The 23777-nt window shown below is 36.3% G+C and overlaps 1 protein-coding gene across 5 annotated transcripts in view; it reads left to right on the top strand.

Annotated features, from left to right (window-relative positions):
* CNOT2 (CCR4-NOT transcription complex subunit 2) overlaps positions 1–23777 on the top strand; it is a 109297-nt gene that overhangs the window by 54805 nt on the left and 30715 nt on the right. For 4 of the 5 annotated variants that reach the window (XM_046668932.1, XM_046668915.1, XM_046668926.1 and 1 more), the window contains exons 3-4: positions 10436–10558; positions 21939–22005. In XM_046668932.1, coding sequence (XP_046524888.1) covers positions 10436–10558; positions 21939–22005 — 190 coding nt within the window. Of the gene's footprint in view, positions 1–1525; positions 1584–10435; positions 10559–21938; positions 22006–23777 lie in introns of all 5 variants that reach the window. The other variant, XM_046668929.1, reaches the window with a different exon arrangement.

Below are 23777 nucleotides of genomic sequence, written 5' to 3'. Positions count from 1 at the left end.
GAAACAGAATATTCTCGTGGAGCTGACATTGTAGAGCATAGGAAGACATTAAATGAAATAAATAAAATGCATTGTGTATAATACAGTGATACCTGCTGTGAAGAAAAAATTGAAGTAGGAAAGGGTTTAGAGAATGCAAAGGGGCTGGAGAAAAGGGTAGTATGATTTGAAGTGGAGTGGACAGGGAAGTCCTCACTCAGATAACTCAGTACTTAAAGTGAGGTGAGGAAGGAGGCCATGGAGGTATCAAGGGAAGAGCGTTCCTGGAGGATCCAGCAAGTGCAAAGGCCTGGAGACAGGAGCAGGCCTCATGTGTTTGAGGAGCAGCAAGGGGGGTCAGTGTGGCTGGAGCACAGTGGGAGAGGGGAATGTCCGAGCTTAGAGGGATGAAGGGTAAGTGCCGTGAGGGCTTGAGGCCACGGTGATGGTGCAGGGAGCTGTTGGAAAGGTGTTTTCACCTCTGCTCCCTTTGGCTTGAGGTGTTCCTTTATTCTCAGAATCAAATGGGTATAGTCAATGAGAGTGTAAATGTAATATTGAGCACACTACGTAGTAGATGCTCACTGAATGTTTATTGACTTACTTTAGATCACAAGGCATTTAGAAGTAATTTAGACCTCCTGTGTTCCCTTGCTGAAGCAATGCTTTTCATTTTTATAACTGTTTCATGTAACATAATTCAGGATTTGGATACTTGTCTGTATTTACTGTTTTAAAATATTTGCCACCTTCAGTAATATTTATGTTACTAAGTAGAAGTCATCTTTAAATAACTTAAATAAGCATCTATTTTTATTAGCCTTAGTATTCATAATAGTCAGAATCTAGTTTTCTTTGAATCAATAATTCACTATATTTTATATTTAAGACAAGGATTCACATTTTTATAAAAGTGAATAAATCACATTTAAATCCTATATTTAGATTGATTTCTTTAAAAATCTTTATCTCTTTATCATTTAGTTTGATTAAAGTTATTTTAATTGAGGAGTCTATTTGTTTTTATCAGAGTGAAACACTTTTAAGAAATTCATTTCCTCCCAAGGAATATACTTATACCAAAAGTTATCCCTGGTTTTTAAAAAGCTCACTGGTCCACTTTTAGGAATTTAAATACATCTTTTTAATATATTGTCTTAGATGTTTTCGTGGCCAGGTAAGCCCTACCCTTTCATTTTCCTGAAAAGTGTGCAAGTTTATAGAAGGCTCTGCCCTGCTCCCCTTTTTAATTAGAACTTTGAATCAGTCTAAGAGAAGATTCTGGGGTTGGGGAATAATGAAGATGTGAACAGGGAGTCATAATGTTGAAACTGGACGTTCAGATCTTTATAGCATGATTTCCTTATTTTTCAAAGAGCAGAAGAATCCCATCGTTTATCATGTTCTGGTTGGACTCCTTTCTTATCGTTTGCTGGAGTTTGAGCTTCCGAGCTATGGTGTCAACCCTGCTGTAGTATCTCAGGGGAGCTCCTAGTGTGGGGCTGGTGCCATGGCTCACCCTCCAACCTTTCCTTCTTCACTTCAGCCTCCAGCTCTGAGCTTTCCCATCCCCAGAGTAGCAAATGTTGAAAGAAGTTGCGCAGGTGAGTATGTGGTGGGAAAGGCTGGGGGAAAAATGGTACTGTCATCAGTGTTTTGAGGGTGGATGGGGGCTGTTTTACCAGTGAGTTGTGCTTTTAGTTTAAAAATATGTTGCATATAAGTTATTTTTCTCATAAAACTGTCACATAAATTATTAAATAAGTCTAGTGTTCTAAGAAATAATTTTACTTCTTGTTAGATGTGAAACAGGGAAAACCTTAAAATGATTAAATCATTACTGTTGTAATGCAAAGGAAGGTTGTTAGATTTCCTTAAAACACCTTATTCTCCACAGTGCATAGCAAGACCAGAAAACTCATTTTCAGAAAAGAAGCTAAGAAAAAAAGTTGAGGAAGGCATAAATCCGTAGACAAAAATTTTGCCACGTGTAACTTGGTCTCAGAATGAGGCAAGTTTTAGTTTCTTTTCAGTGGCTTTAGACATGCTGTTCTTCTCTTTCTCAAGGTTTTAAGCAGGTAGCTATATTTTTAATCTCTGCAGGGATAGATACTTCAAACATCTTTTTCTTTGAAGTCTAGATGGGAAGACGAATATTTTTACTCATCTGCAGGTTCAAGGTTAACAAAAACAAGTATAGAAGCAGTGAAGGCACGATATCTGGTACAAAGTGCAGCAAATATATACAGAATGAATAAATTCACCAAATCTTGTGTGTGTGTGTGTGTAAAATGCCAACACTCTTGGCATTTTCACCTTGTCTGCCTTGTACTGACAACCGTAGTCTAATGTTACAGATCTTTTTCCTTAATGCATGATTTTTAGAAATAATTTTGTGTAGTCCAGGTCTGCACTACTTTGTTTGCTAGTACTGTCTTTTTAAGCTCTTGCTTCTCAGAAAGCCTTCAACAACTGTTTCTTTAGTTGTCCCAGATCCGTCCACTGTAGTTCTCAGTCACCTGGTTTCTAGATTCTTTGTGCATAACAAGAAATTCAAAATTATACCCAGGAAAAATTGACTTAATATGGCTTGTGATTACTAACATTTCTTCACAGAGGAAGTGTGTTAAACTTGGAGAGATTGGGACACCAAGTATTTGGCATTTTACATCTCAGAACAGATCCTCAAAATACGGACTCCTCAGCAGTGTATCTCTCTTCTTCCTGTCCTAAGTTCTAGAGCGTTTTTCTTTCACTGGGAGCCTTGTAGAAATACATATCCCCCAGCAAAGCAGACCATACATCCAGTTTCTTCTGGTTCCCTTTCTCCTTCCCTCTTTATTAGACCGATCTCCTTCCCCCTGTAAGGATTGGTTTAGGGTATTCATCCTCATTTAAAAATTTCCTTTATGCTTAGAGGATTTGTTTTGTATCCTTAACTTAAAGGTTTTGTACTGTTACATGTCCTTCCACTTGTGTTTTATAAATTTATTCCTAATATTTAAAGATAAAGTACTGCTTGTTTTAATTTTAGCCCCTGTTGTGTGAGTTCTCAACTCTGACTTATTGCTCATAAGGTGTACCAATCATGGTTGGTATATTGTTGTATACTTTTTTCTGTGGATCAGCACTTTTTGAATTATTAGAGTTTTGGTTTTAGGATGATGCAGTTACCTTTTAAGGCTTTTTTGTTAGTGGTTCAAGTTTGAATCTGTATAAGGCATATTGATAGAGGTGATTTTAAGATTTTGGAAAACCACAAAGTCTGTTCTTTAAGTTGAAGCATGCTCGACATCTTCCCCCTAGAATAAAGTCAAACTGATAGGGGCATTTATAGATTCTTGTTAACACTCTTTGTAGATGTTTTGGCACGTATTACGGGATAGTATGCATGGTTTTTGGGAATATCATCTGAGTAAAACAGCTCCAGACAACAGATTTCGGCAAACAGCCTTTGGATTAGGAAGAGCGATGTGTTCTCTTCTCTTCATCTGCCTTCTCCATCTTTTTCTCAGATGTGGGCTGCCCTGGTATTTTGGATCGGATGTCTTATAAAATATTCCTGTAACCCGTGGAAAGTACTCTGTGCCAGAATATTTACCTTTTCTCCAAAATAATGACTGTGGATGTGTTCATATAGGCCCCCAGTTTTCTGCTGCATCAATTACCAAGCAGAGTCATGTTTCCTCTGCATCTACTTATTAACTGGCTTTTCAGTATTCGTTAAGGCTTTTATTGCTCATTTATGAGTCCTTCTGCATTTGCTAAAACTATGAAATGATTTGCTTTTATTTATTTCCATGCTATCGATTCAAGTTGATGAATTTAGAAATTCTACCTTTACAATTTATCAGAACTTCTCACTTTTCTTAGATCCATCCTAAGCAGATTCATAAACCATTCATTTTACATTTTACTTTTATCATATTATAAACATCAAACCACAGTATTCTGGAACTAGTAGGTCTTCAAAGGTAATACATTTCTTACATGAGGAGAGAAAGATCATTTGTTCCTTTTCTAAAGATTTTCAGATACTAAATTCTTGGTTCTTTGAGAAGCTAGGGTGTTTTTTTTTTTTTTTGGTCTGATGTGTGTGCCCTTTTGTCCTTCATTTAAGCACATTTCTTTTTTTGGTATTTTTCAGGAATGAAACAAAATTAGGATTATTTATAACAGCTGTGAAGCAGGATTGGCGGCTCAGAATCCCGTTACTAAAAGATACTGCTAAAACAAAAATTCCTTGGGTAATAAGTCTTTCTAGGTTGTAGTATATAATATTTGATATGGGAATATTCTAGTTCCATAGAATTTGGCTAGTCTCTCAGTGAAATTAGACCTGTCAGCTTAACCCTTCTAAAGGGCAATAATAAAAATATCAGATTTTTGTCTTCAGATATTGTGGCTTCTCATGATTGGCTTCAAACTTTGATTGGCTACATCTTGATAAAGACAGATAAATGTTAATGGCAGTTGGCAGTGATTTTTATTAATTAGTTTCTGTCTACTTTGTAGATAGCAGAGAACTTGTGTGTATATGTACGTCTACTGTTTGCTCACAGCAAATATGGAATTGGGAGGGGAAAAGTAAGCAAGAAGTCAAATTCTGTATTCAGCAATGAGAGTGAATTGGTATAATCTTCATTAGAGAAATGGGGTAAGAAAGAACACCCTCCCCCATGCCACCCCATATGACCTGTAGTTGGCCCTCTTTATCCTTTATAATACAAGATGAGTGCAAACTCTGTGGCTGGAAGTGAAAATTGTTGTCTATGAAGACGTGAAAAGTCTTTATACTTGCATGTTATGAAATGGTTGATTTTATGATGGGACACATACATCAGCATGTTAACAGTAAAAACTCCTGGCTACATTATAGAGAGAATCCACAAGAAAAATGTTGCCATTAGCGGTTTGTTCTTGTTTTAACCCAGTTTCTAGATGTTTCCTACATATTTAATGCTACAATGTGCATTTCAGGAGCTTGGAATGAAATTTAGGGTTTTGGTATAATCATCCTAATTCCTTGAAGGATTAAATTATGTTCAGTATATTTAGAAAGTACTTAAAAATATTCATTTGGAATTTGGAAACAGTAATTACTTTTTAATTGGTGTAATAGTGTTCTTTCTTTTTTTTAAAAAAAAAGATTTTATTTATTTTTTATTGTTCCTTCTCCCCAAAGACCCCACATTACATAGTTGTATATATTTTAGTTGTGGGTCTTTCTAGTTGTGGCATGTGGGACGCCACCTCAGCATGGCTTGATGAGTGGTGCCGTGTCTGCGCCCAGGATCTGAACCGGTGAACCCTGGGCCGACAAAGTGGAGCGTGCGCACTTAACTGCTACACCACCAGGCCAACCCCCATCACCTGGATTTCTACACTCTTGCCCTCTTAGCCTGCTGTTGAAGTCCAGCCTCTTTTTCCTCACCACCTTTCACTTTCCTTCCAGACACCCTCCCTGTTGGCTATATTGAAAGTTTTGTTGTCTTTTGTGGCTTTCACTTCTGAGCTTGTGAGCATGCTTTCTCTTATGCCAAAGTTTGATTCCACCTCCCACACTTCTACTTTTTTTTGATCATGACTTTGTTCAAACAGGACTTCCTTTATAATAGTTAGATATTCCCTAGTTTGTGTTCCCAAAGCACCTGTACAGATTTTCATGTGGTGATTGTCTTTATTTACAGGTGAGTCTCCTAGCTAGACTGTGAGCTCGTTCAGGACTTGGGGCTGTTACTTTCTCAGCTTTGTCTTCATTAGCACAATTTTTGGCATAGTTCATATAGTCGATCCTCAGCATGTTCATTGAAATGTGAAGGGAGACCAGTCAGGAGGCTGAAAAAAAACTAGCCCCGAGCTTACACTAAGATGATGATAGGAAGAATGGCAAAACAGATGTGAAAGCCACTGTGGAGAAAGGTTAGAAGAGGATGGATGTGCAGAACAAAGCAGGAGGTAGTAACCCAGAACACCAGATTTAAATGCTACTAATTTAGTTTATTAAATTGGACTCCTCAGGTAGAAATGTCCAGCAGCACTTTAAAATACTCTACTAGAAACCTGAGTTGAGACTGGAGATAGATTTTGAAATCAGTCTACATTTGTTTGTATCGGGAAAAGGACCACTCTGCCACGGGATGTGTTTCTCTTCCCCGGGAATAGGATTCCATGCCTGGGCCAGCATTTGCCAGCATTATAGACAGTAAATGGTTTCAGAGTAAGTTGCTCTCCAGAGGCCTTGCTGAAGGAAATCTTTGTAGGATTAAATATTGTCCTGTCTTGGACAGGGTCTGAGTCCGTTTTTCACTCTTTCCTATTTATCTTTATATATATGTCTATATATATAGAGAGAGAGATATGTTTGTGTATATATATATTCACACAAACACAGAACACACACACACACACACACTTTCAAGTTTCACTTATAAAGAGTCCTAGTTCTGTTTCCCTGACCAATCAGGAAGCTCCAGGCCTTGCCTTTTGCTCCTCCTCTTTCCTAATTGCTATTCATCCCACCTAGATCAGGGCAACTTTTTCCCAGTCTTCTCTGAAGTTGTTGGTTAACGATTATCTCAAGTTTGGGGATTTGCAAGTTCTTTTTCTGTAGTAATTCTGATTTACTGCATTTGGCTTTGAAATATACTGTTTTTAAATGTTATACCTTAGGAATTCATAGGTAGTCCAGATTAAATAATGACATGTACTGGAGAAATCCAGCTTCCATGCTGCCTCTCAGGTAATTCTCCTCTCTTTACTGCTTCATTTTTTTTTTTTTTTTTGTAGAGATTGGCACCTGAGCCACCAACTCTTGCCAATCTTCTTTTCTTTTTTTCTGCTTTTTCTCCCCAAATTGCCCTAGTACATAGTTGCGTATTTAGTTTTGGGTCCTTCTAGTTGTGGCACGTGGGATGCTGCCTCAGCATGGCCTGATGAGTGGTGCCATGTCCGCACCCAGGATCTGAACCGGCGAAACCCTGGGCCGCCCAAGTGGAGTGCGGGAGCTTAACCACTCGGCCATGGGGCTGGGCCCACTGCTTCATTTTGAGGCTAGTTCTTTGCTTTTGGTGGAGAGTGGGGCTGGGGGAGGGCACGGGCTGATAGAAAGCTAACCTGTATGTATACTTTCTGATTAGTTCTTGAGGAATCAAAGCAAAGGTGAAGTGTCTTGATTAAATGCTTTAGATCTGTGTTCAGAAAAGGCTTAAAGCCATTGCTTTGGGTACATACATGTTATATTCTCTCTTGATAAAATCTCAGTTTTTACTTTTTGTTATAACATCTGGTATGAGAGTCGAGAGAGAAGGTCGTCAGTTAACAAAAGTAGATGTAGGCCCTTGATGTGTTCACTTGAAAAAAGCTGACAAATTGTACACACCAAAGATTCTCATAAAGTTTATATGTAATGTAAAACAAAGTATGATTTTATTTTTGTTAGTTTTTAAAATTGCCATTTACCAACTTGACTTTAATTTATATGGCATAACCAGTGATTTCAGCATATTTCAATATAGTCTTGACAGATCCTCTTTGAAACTGATCAAAATTGATTTCTAGGTTCCTTTGATTCCTGCTTATTCTCTTCCAGGAGGTACTGTGAATACCTTACTCTTTCGTATCATCCATCCATCTGTCCATCTGTTATGTCACCTCTCCCTCCAAATTGATCTTTCGTCTGACCACTGTCACCCCTTCTCTCACCACCACTGTAGTGTGATCCTCTCTCACGAGCCCGTTACGCTGCCTCCACTCTCGTCCCCTCTTTTTGCCTATTCCCTGCAAGGTAACAACAGTCATAGAAGAAAATATATCTGCCAAATTATGTCGCTCTTAAACTGCTTCCAAACCCTCTCTTGGCTTCCCAACTCACATAGAATAAAATGAAGTCCTTCAGGCCTGTAAGGCACTGTGTGGTCTGCCTCCCCCCCCCCCCCCCCCCAACCCCGTGTCTCTACCAAGTTCACGCCTTGAGCCTCACCCCTAAGGATCTTCTTGCTTCTTGGGTATGGAAGGCTCTTCCTGCAGGGCTTTGCCTGGTTGGTTCCCTGCCTTCTCTGCTTGATTGTTGTCTTCCTAGTTTCACCCTTCCTGGCTATTCTAAAATACTTTCTGACTCCATTCCGTCAGGGATAAAGGACAGGCCCTTTAAAATTAAATAAAACTGGCTTTTATGAAAACTTACTGTGTTGTCTTTTTTTTCATTTCCTTTCTGATTTTGCTGTGGATCAGAGAATTCTTTGTTTCGTTGCAGTACCCACCCCTGGACTGAGGCTTGTGTTTAGAGAGCAGAGTATTGCACTCTTACCGATCTTTTCTGCTGAAGTCACATGGGGATGAGTAGTATTTTCACTGATGTGTCATTTCTGCGTTGAAACGCACGAAACAAAGATGAAATTATGCATATTTGTGTGTTCTCTCTCTCTCTCTCTCTCTGTGGCACACATACACACACACACACAGTCAGTCTGGGAAGATCTGGTATTGATGGAAGAGAAACAAGTCTGTTTCCCTTTGAGGCATTTCCTGTGTTTACTTTTGCTTTCAAAACAGTGAAACCTCTTTGTACAATATTAGCATGAAGTTTTTTATTCTATACAGTTAATTTCAATTTGGGGATCCTAGGAGTCTATAATTAGTCTTGAGGATGTATGTTGTACAAAAATTGTCCAAAAAAGAGTTTACTTTGTATCCGTTTGAGTCAATTTATTTGTGTAAAATTTGTTGAGATACTCTGCTACTCCCCTGAAATTTTATTGAATTCTGTAAGTTTCATGCCATTTTCCCATATATATCCTTTCTTAGAGTTAGAACTCAGTGGTAATGGTCCTTTAAAGAGAATTAAATGTATCCTTAACTTTTGCTTGCAAAACAAACTTCAAATCTCATATGCAATGTCTTAGTTTGAAGACTATAAAGTGCTTTTTTCCACTGTTACCTTTCTGAAATAAAATGCACTAAAAAACACGTCTTTTTCTTGTTAGGAACCACGTAGGGGGTTGGTGGATAGACATGTGGGATCTTAGTTCCTGAAATTACTTTCAGAATTCTAGAGTAGCTTTCATGAGATTCCCAGGGAGTCCACCACCCAGAGAAGATTAAATATATTCTAAAATATTATTAGAACCTTTAAAAATGCTTTTCTGTATTTCACACCTAAAGAGATTACTAGCCCAAAATCTTATAGCAAAGCAGTGGTTAAGGTGTCTTCAGACTATTGTTCATATTTAACTGAATAGCTTTTTCTCAGTCCTCGACAGGAAGAATAATTAAATAATTGAGTTTTTTTTCAAATTTAACAGAAAATTTGATATAAATCAATTATTAAATAGTGTGGGTGCTTTCAACAGACTTGCGTGTAAAATTTGGCCTTTAAAGTCTGCAGTATATCAGTTACCATGTCTACTGATAAAGCATAGTAACTTATAATAGTGTTTCATTTTGAAATGCAAAGTAAAAGAAATTATTCTTTTCTTACTTAAAATTGAAGAAAATACCTTTTTTCATAATGAGTCTACAAGACATGTCAAGTTTGATGTTTTTCCCCATAATTTTTGTGAAGAGATGTAGTCACCGTGTAGTCAGGTCTTTACAAGTCTCTCCTTTTATGACGTTAAAATTTACTTTGAACTACAAAATACTATTAGAGGGAAGACACATTGACCTTAAATAACCTCAATCAACTGATAGTTTTGGAAACTTTATCGAGACCACCTTAAGAAAAATAAATAAAAATTAGCACACATTTAGTAGTTGTTTTTCCTGGCGTGGGCTCAGAATTACTAGTGTTGGGTGTCGTAAATACTTAAAAAGCATAAGAGTAAATAAGCAGGTTACATAATGAAGATCATAAATTTACACCAGGATGATGAATGAAAGAATCCTACTGTTATATGAGTGGGTAGTTGTGGTTTGAGATAAGTTTCCAGTATGCTATTATACACTGACTCAAAAAATGCTATGTCTCAATAAATTTAGATTGTAAGTGAAGATGATAGGCTCTGGAAAACAGATAATTTAAAAAGTGGATGTAGTAATGACAGAGACACTAATGTTGAAGATGCATGTGAAGATTTTGAATAATTAATCCAAACTTAATTTTTAAAAAATCTTTGTATGGGAAAATTATATTGGGGGTTATTTTTCAAGAATGTGATATTTATTTCTTTTAAAGTAAGTGGAGTTATTGCATACATAAGGCTTTAAGTTTTTCCTCTTACTTGTAGGACCTGGAATTGTAAATATTTAATACTAGTATATTGTTGGTTTTTATTTTTACTAGTATATTGTTATAGTCAGATTTATGACTTTCTCACATGCCCATTAAATGCCTTTAGTTGATCTGTTTCTTCATCTTAACAATGTTCCCTTTATTGTCTGTTTTCCTCATGGGAGTAAGATAAAGCTTGATGTTTTCCAGAGTATTACTCTTAATAAAAGTAATATTTTTGTTTAGGTGACAAACAGCATGTTTGGTGCTTCAAGAAAGAAGTTTGTAGAGGGAGTCGACAGTGACTACCATGACGAAAACATGTACTACAGCCAGTCGTCTGTGTTTCCACATCGGTCAGAGAAAGACGTAAGTAGATGTAAATGTAAATGCTCTAGATGGAAGTTACACTGTAGTTACTCAGCAGGTGTGTCTGACTCCTCCTGGTCCTGAAAAGCAGGGTCTGAACTGCGGAGTGTGATCTCTGGGGGAGGGGACGATGTTTTAGGCACAGTGCTAGGCCCTGGGGATACAAAGATGCTGAGCTTACATTCTAGTGGGATGTAAAATGTCTATAATTCTAAAGTTGGGATGTGGTGTACTGCAGTAGGAAGTACGCAGAGACATGGGGTGAACTTAGTATTACTTCCAGATCATCGATTGTTTTTTTTAATTTGTGAAGTTTTATTTTTATATTAAAACAAATACACATATGGAGTAGAAACCAGATTTGCACAGATTTAAAGATAGAATAGCAGGCTTCAGTGAAACGTTACCTTTGCTGGGTAATCTTCTGGCTGTAATCCTAAAACCTCGGAAAGGGCATCTCTCCTGTTGAGCTATAGGGATGCTCCAATAGAAAAGTTTCTGAAGAACTACATTCAAAACGTGGAAGATGCTATAGAGGTGTGAAGTCAGTGCTTTGGAAGACTGGTAGTTCAGTGATCCCACTTGGAATGAAAGGATTTAGGGCGCAGCCAAGTCATAGATAACAGATTGATAAAATAATTTTTAAAAAGTTCAATTGTTATTTTCAAATTCTAGTAAGCTACTTAAATTATACACTATAGAGAGTACTCAAACAAGTTGCATTCTTGTCCTTTGTACCTGCCGAACTTTCTTCTCCTTTCAAACCTTTATAAACTTGGTATTCTTAATTTCCTTGTGGTATATAACAGTCTACTCTAGTTATTAACCTAATGAGATTCTTACTGATGCTTAAAACACTTACAAAATGCTAAGATATGTAACAGATGCTCTCAATTTTCATTAAAGTGATCATTAGTAAAGCACTTCTGTCTCTCTTAGAATTTCACAAATTAATTTAACCTAGGTTTAAATTAGGATTTTGGTAGTGGTGTTTTTTTCCCTTCCCTGTTTTGGTGTTATTCTCCTTTATTTTTATTTGAAAAATTGTGTCATTTTTATAACGAAGTATCAGTTGCATTATTAGCACTCTTTTCAAATTATGTGTCTGGTGGCTTTTTAAGTAATTAGTGAGCAGTTTAATAGCTCATAGAATAATGTCATCTGATTCATTTTCTGTCATCTTACTGCCCTTCTAGCTATTTATGTGATGTAAATTACAAGTGAATTATTTTTTACATAAGTTTCTATGTTTAAGTGTTGATCTTGTTAAAGAATTTGGGATGTCTTTCTGGTAGCATCACTGCAGAAACTATAAAACTAGTCCGTGTGTGTGATACCTGATTGTATAGTGCAAGTTCAGTTTGGTGGGAAAATGATAGTGAAATGCTACTTATTCATGAGAAGCATTCATTCTGATTGGGAAGATATGATGCTTTCCACACTGAATCTGAAGTAAAGTATTCAGAGAATGAATGACAGAGATGTCTGTCTCCTAGAGAGCAGGGTACTGTGTGTCAGTGTGCTTTAGCAGGAATCATTCCATGTACTCACGTCCTCACATGTGCTGGCTACCAGTTCACTTTAGTCGTTTGTCACAGAGCTAAGAGGACGGTTTGCATCACAAAGCTGTTTTTTCTTAAGTTAATTAAGAAGGTAATAAGACATAGGGATTAAGAATTTGGGCTCTAAAGCAGTACAGATGTCTGTTTGGATCTTGGCTTTGCCCGTTAGCAAGAACTTCTCCAAGTCTCAGTTTTCTTTTCTTAACAATGTGGAATAATAATAGAGTAGCTACTTAGAAATTTCTGCTGTTCCTGATACTTTTTTTTAAATCACAAAATAGCACAGAAAATATGCTTGGAGGAGAAGAAAAATTATTCATTATGTTGCATGTCAGGAATAATTTACTGCTCAAATTTTGATTTTATACTTTAATTATTTTCATTTTTAAAATAATATTATTTAAATCTCTGGGACATATTAACATATTCTCCACTAGAAAGTTTGTACCAATTTTTCTTCTCATCAGCACTCTTCCTGCCCTTGAGAATACCAACTAGTAGCTCTAAGCCTTTGCCAATAGACAAAAGCAGCTTATTGTTTTAACATACGCTAAAACATTGCTAAATTTACACACACACACACACACGGTGCTGTGTCTTTTCCATGTGATTATTGGCCATTTTTATTTCTTCCTTTGTGGATTACCTATTTTTATGCCATTTTCGATTTCTCTATTGAGACAAGTCTTGTTTAAAAGTTTTTCATATATTAAGATGAATAATCTCTTGTCATTTGTTGCAAATATTTCCCAGTTTTTTCCTTCAGTTTAGTTTATGGGGGTTTTTTAATATAAAAATATTTATTATTTTTATTGAATTTGACTCATCAGTCTTTTTTTTTTTTATGGTTTCTGGTATTGAGATCATACTTAGAAAGACTTCTCCCAGCTACTTTCTTCTAGCACTTTTGTGCTTCGTTCTTCACGTATAACTGTGTCCGTAGAAATGTATTTTGCTTGTGAATTTTATACTCCAAATTCTCCGCCAAATACTCCCCCCCCCAAGATTATCCAGTTTCCCCAACACCGTTTATAATCGAAATCACAGGTCATAAAACTTCCATAGTGGACCAGATAGTAAATATTTTTGGCTTTGTGGCCCAAGAAACTAAATCAAGGATATTATCTAGGTATTTATGTAAGCATTTGAGATATAAGCAGACATTCTTAGTTCATGCCCCCTGCAAAGACAAGCAGTGTGCTGAGTTTGGCCTTCGGGCAGTAACTTGCCCACCCCTGAGTTTAGAGCATCATTTATGGCTAATTGAAATCCTCCCTTAATATATACTAATGTCTGATGTATTCTTGGGCCTCTTTCTAAACTGTTTTATTCTGTTTATCATATTGATTCTATGGCAGAACTACAGCATAGTTGCACTGCCATAGCTTTATAGTCAATTTTCACATCTTAGGTAAGGTCTCTCACATCCTTCTTTAAAAATGTTTTTGACTATTGTACATGTATACCGGTATTTGCCTTCTTTCAGAAGATTATGTCTCTCTTTTATTCCTGTTGTTCTTTATGTCTTTAGTAAGTAGGGTTTTATGATTGCCATTTTCATTACGTTTTTCTGATTGGTTTTTACTGATATATTGAATAGTTTGTGTGTATGTATTTATTTTATAACCAGCTACCTTACAGGGCTTTTTTTATTAGCTTTTGTTGATTAGGAATGTGGGCTCTGGAAATCCTGCCATTTGAGTTTATATCACAGCCACGTGATTTACCAGCTCTTTACTGGTACATGACCCATGGGTGGTTATAAAGATTGGATGAGTAAATGTATTCAAAATTTTTAGAAGACCAGATAGTAAATATTAAATAAATGTTGCTATTAATATGAGTAATAATAATATTATTATTCCATTTGATTCTCTTGGGTTTTTTTAGGTAGTTATGTTTATCATCTGCAAATAATGATTATTTTTGTCCTTTATAAAAGTTTTGAAGAGAAAAATTTTAAACATACGAAATAAATGACTGGGATAATTTTGTAGTTTTTCTCTCTGGGAACAGTGAGAAAATAATTTTAAAGTGTAATTTATGATAAAGGAAAATGGGCCAGTAGAGTGAATCTTGAAACCAACTATCAAAAAATAAGCCCCCACTTCAGCCAGTTCCCTGATTTACCTTGTCCACAGAAGGTGGAATGTGAGTGTTTCTTGGTCGTATGCGTGGTTGCAGAAGTGTTGGGGAACTGCTCTCTGTGGGATTGTGTGCTGATTAAATTGTGAGTGATTCTTTAGGGCTACTTCTTATTTTCCAAGTCCTTTGATTTCAAGAGATGCCTGCACATTTTCATGTCTTTCTGTAGAATGCTAAATTGGTTATTCTGAGGTATAAAATTAGTTTTATAAATATTACGGATATGCTACTTAAGTTTTTGACAAGGTTAAATAAATCATAGCAGATATGGGCTTGATTTACTTTTTCTTGTACTTATTTTCTTTTTGGAGACCTTATAGAAAAGGAAAAGCATTTGTATAAGACATGTAGTAGACTACTCTTTGGGAGTAATAGTAACCTAAGCAACTTTTAGTATGTTTGTATTTTAATTACTAACATGTTTTCTAGTCCTATGAGTCTTTGTGCACTCATTTGATGATTCTTAAGCATAATCATTTTAGAAGTACAAACTTGTAGGAACCTATTTTCCCTTGTTTTAATATATTCTGTAGAAACATGAAATGTGACACCTATTCCTTACTTTTAAAAAATTCTTAAAAGTGGTAAGAGTCGGCTACTTCCCTGTTTTGACAACCAACCACCATTTTGAACTCATACCTAGCTTTTGTACTTGTGTTAGCCTACAGGAATTATGCAACTAGAATTGTCCTCAGGGCAATTAATTGTACTTTGCTAAGACCTAATATAAATCAGAGTACCTTCTATCATCACCGTTATTGCTGTCATCCTCATGGTCAGTATTTAACTACATGCTGGAGTCATGCTGGCTGACTCCAGCTCATTGAAGTCATTTCTGTCCCAGTATCATGCCGCTTTCTTTTTTCAGTTCTTGACTGGTTATCTCTCTCACTGCATCCAGGTATCTTCTAAAATATCTTAACCTGAGAAGCTTTTTCTTTGATCACTCTTCTCCTGAGTAGCCTTGTATGCACCCATCAGTACTACTCCCAGTATCTTTCTGAATTCTTTCTTGCATTTTAACAGTTGTAGCACCTGTCTCTACCTGAAAGTATGTATTAACTCTTGTTATCCTGTCTACTCCACTAGAATTTAAGTTTAACAAGGGCTAAGACTTTGCCTGTTTAGTTCACTGCTGTGTTCTTAGAGTCTATAACAATGTATAGGAGATAGTGGGCTCTCAGTGAGTCTTTGTTAAAGAAAGAGAGGGAATGGAGTTGATGTTTAAAAATAACAAAATTCACATTATTTGCAGATGATATTTTTCTTAAAAACTCAAAAATCACCTTTAAAACCTTATTATTTTATTCTACTGAGATATAATAGTTTGTAAGATTGTGAGATTCCAGTTGTACGTTATTGTTTGTCAGTCACCATGTATACGTGCCCCTTTAACCCTTAACACCCCTGTGCCCTCTTCCCCTCTGGTAACCACTAATCTGTTCTCTTTGTCCATGTGTTTCTTTATCTTCCACGTGTGAGTGAAATCATGTGGCGTTTGTCTTTCTCTGTCTGGCTTATTTTGCTGAGCATAATACCCTCAAGGTACCCTCAAGGTCCATCCATGTTGTTGCAAATGGGACGATAAAATCATCTTTAAAACTTTTAATAGAAAATATGAATATATAGATGTGTCAAATATTTATATGACAGTGGCAACCTGATAGAATTAAATATAAATGAATCAGACTATACTCTAAAGAAATTAGAATTAAATGTTAAATTGTTTGAAGGGAATGTTCTAAAACCTCTTAATTTCATTGATACTCACGTGACCTTCAAACTCAGTATTTTCAAGATAAAAGCCTGTTTATAAAAGGGAGTTAAAATGATATACTTACAAGATATATCAAATTTTCATTTATCTACAAAAATAATTACAAAATATTTAATCTCAATAATAACAATAAAAATTCATAGTCAGAAAATACCATTTTGTTCCTATCATACTAGCAAAGAGTTTTTTCTAGTGGAAGACTAATCAGTGTCTGAGAGGGAGCATTGAAGTGATTGCTGGGAAAGTGTAATTAAGGGACAGACTTTGTGAAAACAGTTTAGCAATGCATATTAAGAACCTTTAAAAATGTAACCATTCCTTGAATCAGTCATATACCTTTCTGTAAATTTGTGCTTTGGCTCAAACCTAAAATTCACCCATTGCAATACAAACTTGTTCATCGCCATGCTTTTTAAGTGAAGAATTTGAATGTTACATGTTCAATAGGAATTAATTACATTAACTATTTCAGCATATGTTACACTTTTTAAAAATGTTTTTGAAGACTTGATGGTTTAATCAAAATTACTTAAAATACCTAGTGAACTCATAATTTGTTGTTAGTTATCTCTTTCATAAGCTGCCAGGTCCTGTGACTTGGTGACTTTTTTTCTGCCTTCTCCCTCCCTTGTCCCTGTCTTCTTTTGGTCTTTTTAATGTATTATCTTCTTATAGTCTTTCTTTTTGTACCTATTTGCTAGATTTCGTTCTGACTTCAGTGCTTTCATTTTTTTAACCATACTGTATTTAATTTTAAAATGTTCTTCAGATTCTGTCTAGACTAGAACTTCCTTTCCTTGTGTTTCTTTTTCTGTTTGTAGATATGATAGAGTGATATTTCTTTATTGTTTTTGTCCTGGGATAATAACAGAATGCTAGGAATTATGTTATCACTGTACCTTTAAGTATATTGTAAAATGAAATTTTTTTTTCCTTCTTCTTCTCCCCAAAGTCCCCCAGTACATAGTTTTATATTCTGGTTGTGAGTGCCTCTGGTTGTGCCATGTGGGATGTCGCCTCAGCATGGCTTGATGAACGGTGCCATGTCCGTGCCCAGGATTTGAACTGGCGAAACCGTGGGCTGCTGAAGCGGAGCACATGAACTTAACCACTTGGCCAAGGGGTAGCCCCCGTACAATGAACTTTGGAAGAACTTTTTAAAACTTCTTTCTTTCTTTTTTTCTTTCTTTCTTTTTTTTTTTTTTTTGCTGAGGAAGATTCTTCCTGAGCCAACATCTGTTGCCTGTTGCCTGTCTTCCTCTTTTTGTATGTGGGTTGCCGCCACAGCGTGACAGTGACAAACAAGTGGTGTAGTTCCATGTCTGGGAACCAGACCTACGCTGCTGAAGCAGAGCGTACTGAACTTAGTCCTAGGCCATGGGGCCAGCCCTTACTTCATTTTTTAATTGCTTTCGTGGTCAGGGAATTTGTATTTAACAAAACTTTGTTGCATTTTCAAGTCATTTGTTCTTACGTAGAAAATAATTTCTTGACCAATCTGATTTTAATGTTTCTTAATAGGTTTTGTGATTGAAGGTACATTTATTGGTGGGAATGATTGTGAGAGGCGATCACTATTAAGAGGCATGAGGAGAATAGAATATTTAACACTTCTCTGCTGTTATGGATTGCTGGCAGGAGCCAGATTTGCCTATTATTTTCAAATACACTTTTTTTTAAACAAAAATTTTTTAGACTTTTTTGGTCATGGGTTTCAGAGTTGTATTTAGTAACAGTGGAAATAGTTTTAAAAACACAGTTTCTTTCTTTCTTTCTTTCTTTTTTGTTTTGAGGAAGATTAGTCCTGAGCTAACATCTGCTGCCAATCCTCCTCTTTTTGCTGAGGAAGACTGGCCCTGAGCTAACTTCCCTGCCCATCTTCCTCTACTTTATATGTGGGACGCCTACCACAGTGTGGCTTGCCAAGCGGTGCCTTGTCCCCACCCGGTATCCAAACTGGAGAATCCCAGGCTGTCAAAGCAGAACGTCCAAACTTAACTGCTGCGCCACGGGGCTGGCCCCTAAAAACGAGTTTGTAATTTATTGATTTTCTTGATGTTCTGTATATTAAACAAAAGATAAAGGGGCTCTTTGTTAGGTCAGGGAAGTTACTTGCATCACTTTGCTGCTTTAGGTACTTCCTGACCTTTAGTGTCGTTGTTCGACTGCAGTGCGTGTTACAGACTCAGAGCCATGAGGAAGAGTCTAACGGTTACCATGGCTTTGGACTGGGAACGCAGCAACCTGCTTGTTGGTTTCCTGTTCTACTAATTATGTGACATCCAATCTTTTTCTACCCTTTGCCCCTCTAAGGACACAAGTTGTACTCCTTATTTTACCTGGGATTTGTGATGATAAACTTCTTTCTTAGCTTCTCAGGCAAACATATAACTAAAAACATATAAATTTAGGGTGCTAGTCAACAAATTCCTCAAAGGCTGAGTGCCCTCTGACTGTTGTTAATAAGAGTCCTGCATGGGGAAGGTTAGATTATTAACAGCTGCTGCTGCCGTTTATTGAGCACCTGCTGTGTGCTGCATCTTACCTCATTTAATCTTCTCTTCAGCTCTGTGAGGTAGGTCGTGTCATTTCCATCTTACAGGAAGGAAACAGTGCCTCTGGTGTCCCATGGGTAAGTGGAAGAACCAGGATTCAAACACCCAGAGTTTTTTTGACTCCCAAACTGGGCTCTTTCCACTTACGCTGCATACCCTACTGTAATGTGTCGTTGATCCATATTTCTGTATTTTTCTAAGAAGTTTACCTTCACATTATTAACTTCCAGCATTTAAAAAATATATAAATTTTCTGTTGTCTGTTAAATGTAGTTATGCTCTGCCAGCGTGCATTTCTTGTGCATTTTCTTTGCCCTCACATGTAGCATTTCTGCCTACTGACATTCCTTCATTGTGTGTGAGATCCATTTTCAGCACTGATAGATTCCATGAGGCATGGTTTCAGAGTTTAAAAATACAGTCATGCGCCGCATAATGACATTTTGGTCAGTGACAGACCGCTTATGCGATCGTGGTCCCGTTAGTACCATAGAGCCTAGGTGTGTAGTGGGCTGTACCATCTAGGGTTGTATAAGTGCACTCTCTGATGTTCATGCAATGACAAAATCACACGACAATGCATTTCTCAGAATTTGTCCCCATCGTTAAGCGACACATGACTGTAAATACCATTAGGGATTGATATCATAAGAAATTATGTATTTGCATTTTTGACACATTTTGAGGCAGCCATTTTAACATCTGTTTATGTAAAAGATCAATGCTTATTTTACATGGATGTTTTGAAGATTATAAACTCTTAAATTTAACATTAAGCTGCTTTCATATTCCTGTAAAACTGTTTCCTAACCTGCTTCGTGTACTCACACATAGAGAAAATGACGCTGTTTAATATGTCACACTGGTAAGTGGGTCATCTTACTGCTCTTGGTCTCCAGTACTAGGACTGGGGAGTCATCCTTCTCTACTTCATGCTGCGCCCCCTCCCTCCTTGACCTCCACTGCTGACGTCTTGGCACACTGGTGGCTCCTTTGTCGATGTGTAACCTTTGTGAGGAAGGAGACAGAAATGTGGTCTTTGGAGTTATGTATTCACTCACATATAAGTTTCTGGGAAAAGTAAAATTTTAAGTAGTCCATTCTAAAAATCTTCATGTTATGGATCATTCTAAGTCATGCATTCATGTTGACCAACGTCTTATATTTGAAGGCTTTGGAAAGAACTGTACTCTTATTTTTCATTTATAGCTTTAATGACAAAATCATGCTTCTTAAGCATTTTATATGAACTTTTTACCTTTTTGTCACCAACTAAAGCTTCATTATATATTAAAGATTTTCTATGAATTTATTCTTGCAATTTGGAAATGAACCTTTAATATACTTGAAGTATTTCCAGTTATGTGGTGACAGTCAAGGCGTTGTGCCTAATGAAGAACTTGATCAGGCATAAAATCTGTGTTCTTTCAGTTTAATTATTTAGATTGCATACCCTCTGGGTTTGAGAAGTAATATTTATAAGGTTTGGTGCTTTTTTTAGGAAATTTGTTACTATATTTAAATACTCCTGTTTTGAGAGTAGTATGTAGCTTGTCCCTACCTCAGAAGAGGTCTGATGTGTATTATTAGTTTAAAACTACTGTTGTATAAAAATTTTTCTGAATTTTGGAATAATTAAAACAACTCAGAATTTTGACATGAAAATAGCATGAAATGTGTATTGTAAAACCTCTGTTTAAATATTTCTCCTCCTGGTTTTCCTCCTGTGGTCAATGTCAGCACACTTCTTCACTGGAAACTGCACAGTGGCCTCTCATGGTTCCCTGTCTGCTGATTCTCTACCCGCCTCCTTTTCCCCATTCTTAGCTGTTACAGCAAGACATCAAGTGCCCTTGCTTCTGCCGCCAGAGTGCCTCTCTGTAGTCCCAGCTCAGCAGTTCTAGTTAGTATCTCACCCTCTCCATCCAGTTTTGTTAAAGGAATTGTCTCTCCAAAGCACAACTTGATCATGTCATTTCCTTGCTTAATCTTTTTTTCCTCTTTATTGCCATAGTGGGTAGGCCTTTTTGTAGGACATTTAAGAAGACCCTTTGCAGTCTGGCCCATTTTTCTCTGCCCCAGTGGGCACAGGAGTGAGTCTCACCTCCTTTCCCTAAGTCCCCTCTTATCCACTCACTCATGTTTCTTGTTGCATTTGTATTCTAACCATCTCACTAACTTTGGTCACACCTGTATTCACAGCGTGGTCTCAGCCTGGGAGACCCCTCAGCTGTACCCATAGCAGGTGTTACCCTCTGCCAGTATTCCTGTTAGCTCACCCTTGTTTAGAAGTGTCTTCCTCTGATGACACTTTGTCCTTCCTTTGGAGTACCTACTACTTTGTGCCCTCGAATATAACTAGTTGTGCAATTCGTTCTCTTCTTCCACTACATTATAACCCTCTTGATGACATGGCCTGTGTCTTATCTAATTAACGTGTTTTGATGGTTGCAGAATATAAGGCAGGGAATGCACAGACATGCACTTTCAATACATACACATTTTCATGTGCTCAGCTTGAATATCTACTTTGCGTACAGCACTCTCACATTCAGTGCCAGTCTCTTTGAGGAAATAGAAATGAATATAACATGTTCCGTGAATATAACATGCCTTCAGAGAATTTAACTCTAGGGTAAAAAAAAGATGTTGATGCAATAAATTGAAAGGCATTGTCCACAGGTGCCATGAAATTCACATCACTCACTAACAAACTGTACGTTATATGCCATGTCTGTGTATTTTTGTAAGTGTTTTCGACTTGTCCTTTGGTGTTGTGTCATCTTTCTGTTACATGGTTGTGTGTATGTTTCTTAGATTTTTCTGCCCAATTTATACACATCAATTATATGTATATTCAAAGTCAGGAACTATTCTTACAAAATACAACACTTTTCTATTTAGGTAATTTTATTTTGAATTTTAGTAAACTAAGTTTAGAAGTTAGCTTAATAGATTATCTAAGAATCAAGTAATTTCACTTATAAATTTATAGAGGCTGACTTTTTGAGATACTCTCCATGTTTTTGTTAGCCTAGTTTGTTTTTTTTTTAAATGAAATAATGGTGCTGCTATAGTTTCATTTAGAGTAACTTGGGGAAAAAAACCTTTTGTAGTAATCAAAAGTTAATTTTATTTGCAGAGTTTGATTTCATCCAATTGTGATATTCTCTTAAGAAACGTGGAATTTATTATGTGTTGTTTGTTTTATGTTTTTCTGAAGAATGAGAAATGTGGGTTTAACTCTCACATATTATGGTATATTGTATATAGATTTGTAAAGTGTAAATGCAATGCTCTGTGTACTTTTTTATGCTCTAATATAATTAATTTGTTTCTAGATGCTGGCATCACCATCTACATCAGGTCAGCTGTCTCAGTTTGGGGCAAGTTTATACGGGCAACAAAGTAAGAATTTTGTATTTATTCTGGGATACTTTATTTAAGGAAAAAAATAACTACCAAATAAAGAACAACCAATGCTGCCCTCGTGGGTTTATTCTAGGGTTTGAAAGGAAAGATCGTTTAATTTTCAGTTTTCCTTATTTTACTTATATAGCAATACTTCATTATTTCAGAGCTTTCTAATTCAAAATTTGTTATTTAGATACAGGATAGATTGAAATCTATTTCTATATCTTTTGTATCTGTATGTTCCTTCATAGTAGTTTTGAAGAAGAATTTGCTAAACAAATTAAAAATAGACATCCTCTGTTTTCAATTAGAGGAAGTTAAAGAGTTTTTGTTTGGTCAGTTGAGTAGGTGTTTTGTGGTTTGTGTCTTTTGGCCTTTTTGTTAACGTAAGCCCATTACTTAACATTCCGTGAAATGTTCTCTTTGTTTAGCAAATATTTCTTCTTTTACTTTAGCTCGATCTCGGTATAGAATCTATGTTTTTGACTAACAGTCCAGTGCTTTTTCCATGTACAGGTTTTTATTTCTTTGTAAATGTCGTGACACTTTCATAGCACTCAGCACAGAGCCCGGCGCATAGTAAGCGCTCAATAAATGTCAGCTGTTATTATCACATGAAATTCTTATAAAACTAAAGTACTGAGTCTTCTAGTTTTTCAAATTAATTTCCCAAACCGTTATAGATTAGTAAGATTTTATTGTCTCTGTTAGTGTCAGAGACTGCCAATCTCTTGTCTCTGGTAATGGGAGGGGAGAGTCAGAAGGGCTGTAAGTTCCTAGCAAAGATTACGCAATCATCACGTAACTGGAGGAGACAGTCTGATGACCGAGTATCTTAACCAGCTTCAAATTAAAATCAGTTACTTGATTTGGAACTCTTTCCCAGTATAATAAAAGGCAAAGTTTTGATATATATCAGAATAGTTTATAATACCACTTCACCCTTCAGATTGATTTTGAAGTTTAGTAGGGGGAAGAAACTTACTTTGTTAGACAAATATGGTTTCTATCTGCGTTTTTCTCTCAATCTCTTGTGGCCTTCCTCTTTTGCTATGGAAAATGATTTCCTTAATACAGAAGTATTAAATAAATAGATATTAGCAGTTTTCCTCTAGTTAAGTGGAAAACATATTTTAAAAGTTTATTACATAAAAAGGTGTTCCTTATTTATCCACAAATGTTGATCCTCGTTGTTGAGGGAATATTTTTAGCTAGTAATTTGTTTCATTTAACCTGTGTTTTATTGTGAAACCTGTGACTTTCACCTTTCTGGTAACCGTTACCATGGAAATAGTAGTTATTTTAAGGCTACCCTTTATTTCTGTAGAGTAACTGCAAAGAACTTACTTTGTTTTGTTTTGGTTTGGTTTTTTAAGCTCACAATTTATCACAGCAGAAAGTAGACATGGAATGGAGAAGAATTATATTTGAGAAGCTAAGGCATGGAATGAAGGAGATGGCAATTATTTTACAATGTAATACCAGCTATATGGACTTCAAAAATCTGATCTAATCTTTTCAACCTGCAAATGTGAAATTGTTATTGGGCTAACATATGGAATGGGTTAGGTTTCAAATAGAGTTATTTCATTGGTACGGTAGACATTCATTGACTTCTTAATTTGTGTAAATGATTGTGCTGATTGTTAAGGATGTACAAAGATTAATAAATAAGCATAGTTATTTCCATTAGAAGAAAATATTTTAAGGTACTTTATTAGTTTAGAAAGAAGTCATATATAACAAACATTTCCCATTGGAGTTTA

This window comes from Equus quagga, chromosome 1 (assembly GCF_021613505.1).
Source record: "Equus quagga isolate Etosha38 chromosome 1, UCLA_HA_Equagga_1.0, whole genome shotgun sequence".
In the NCBI taxonomy this organism is placed as follows: Eukaryota; Metazoa; Chordata; class Mammalia; order Perissodactyla; family Equidae; genus Equus; species Equus quagga.
The sequence above is the reverse complement of the archived record's forward strand: the minus strand, read 5'-3'. Positions and strand labels throughout refer to the sequence as shown.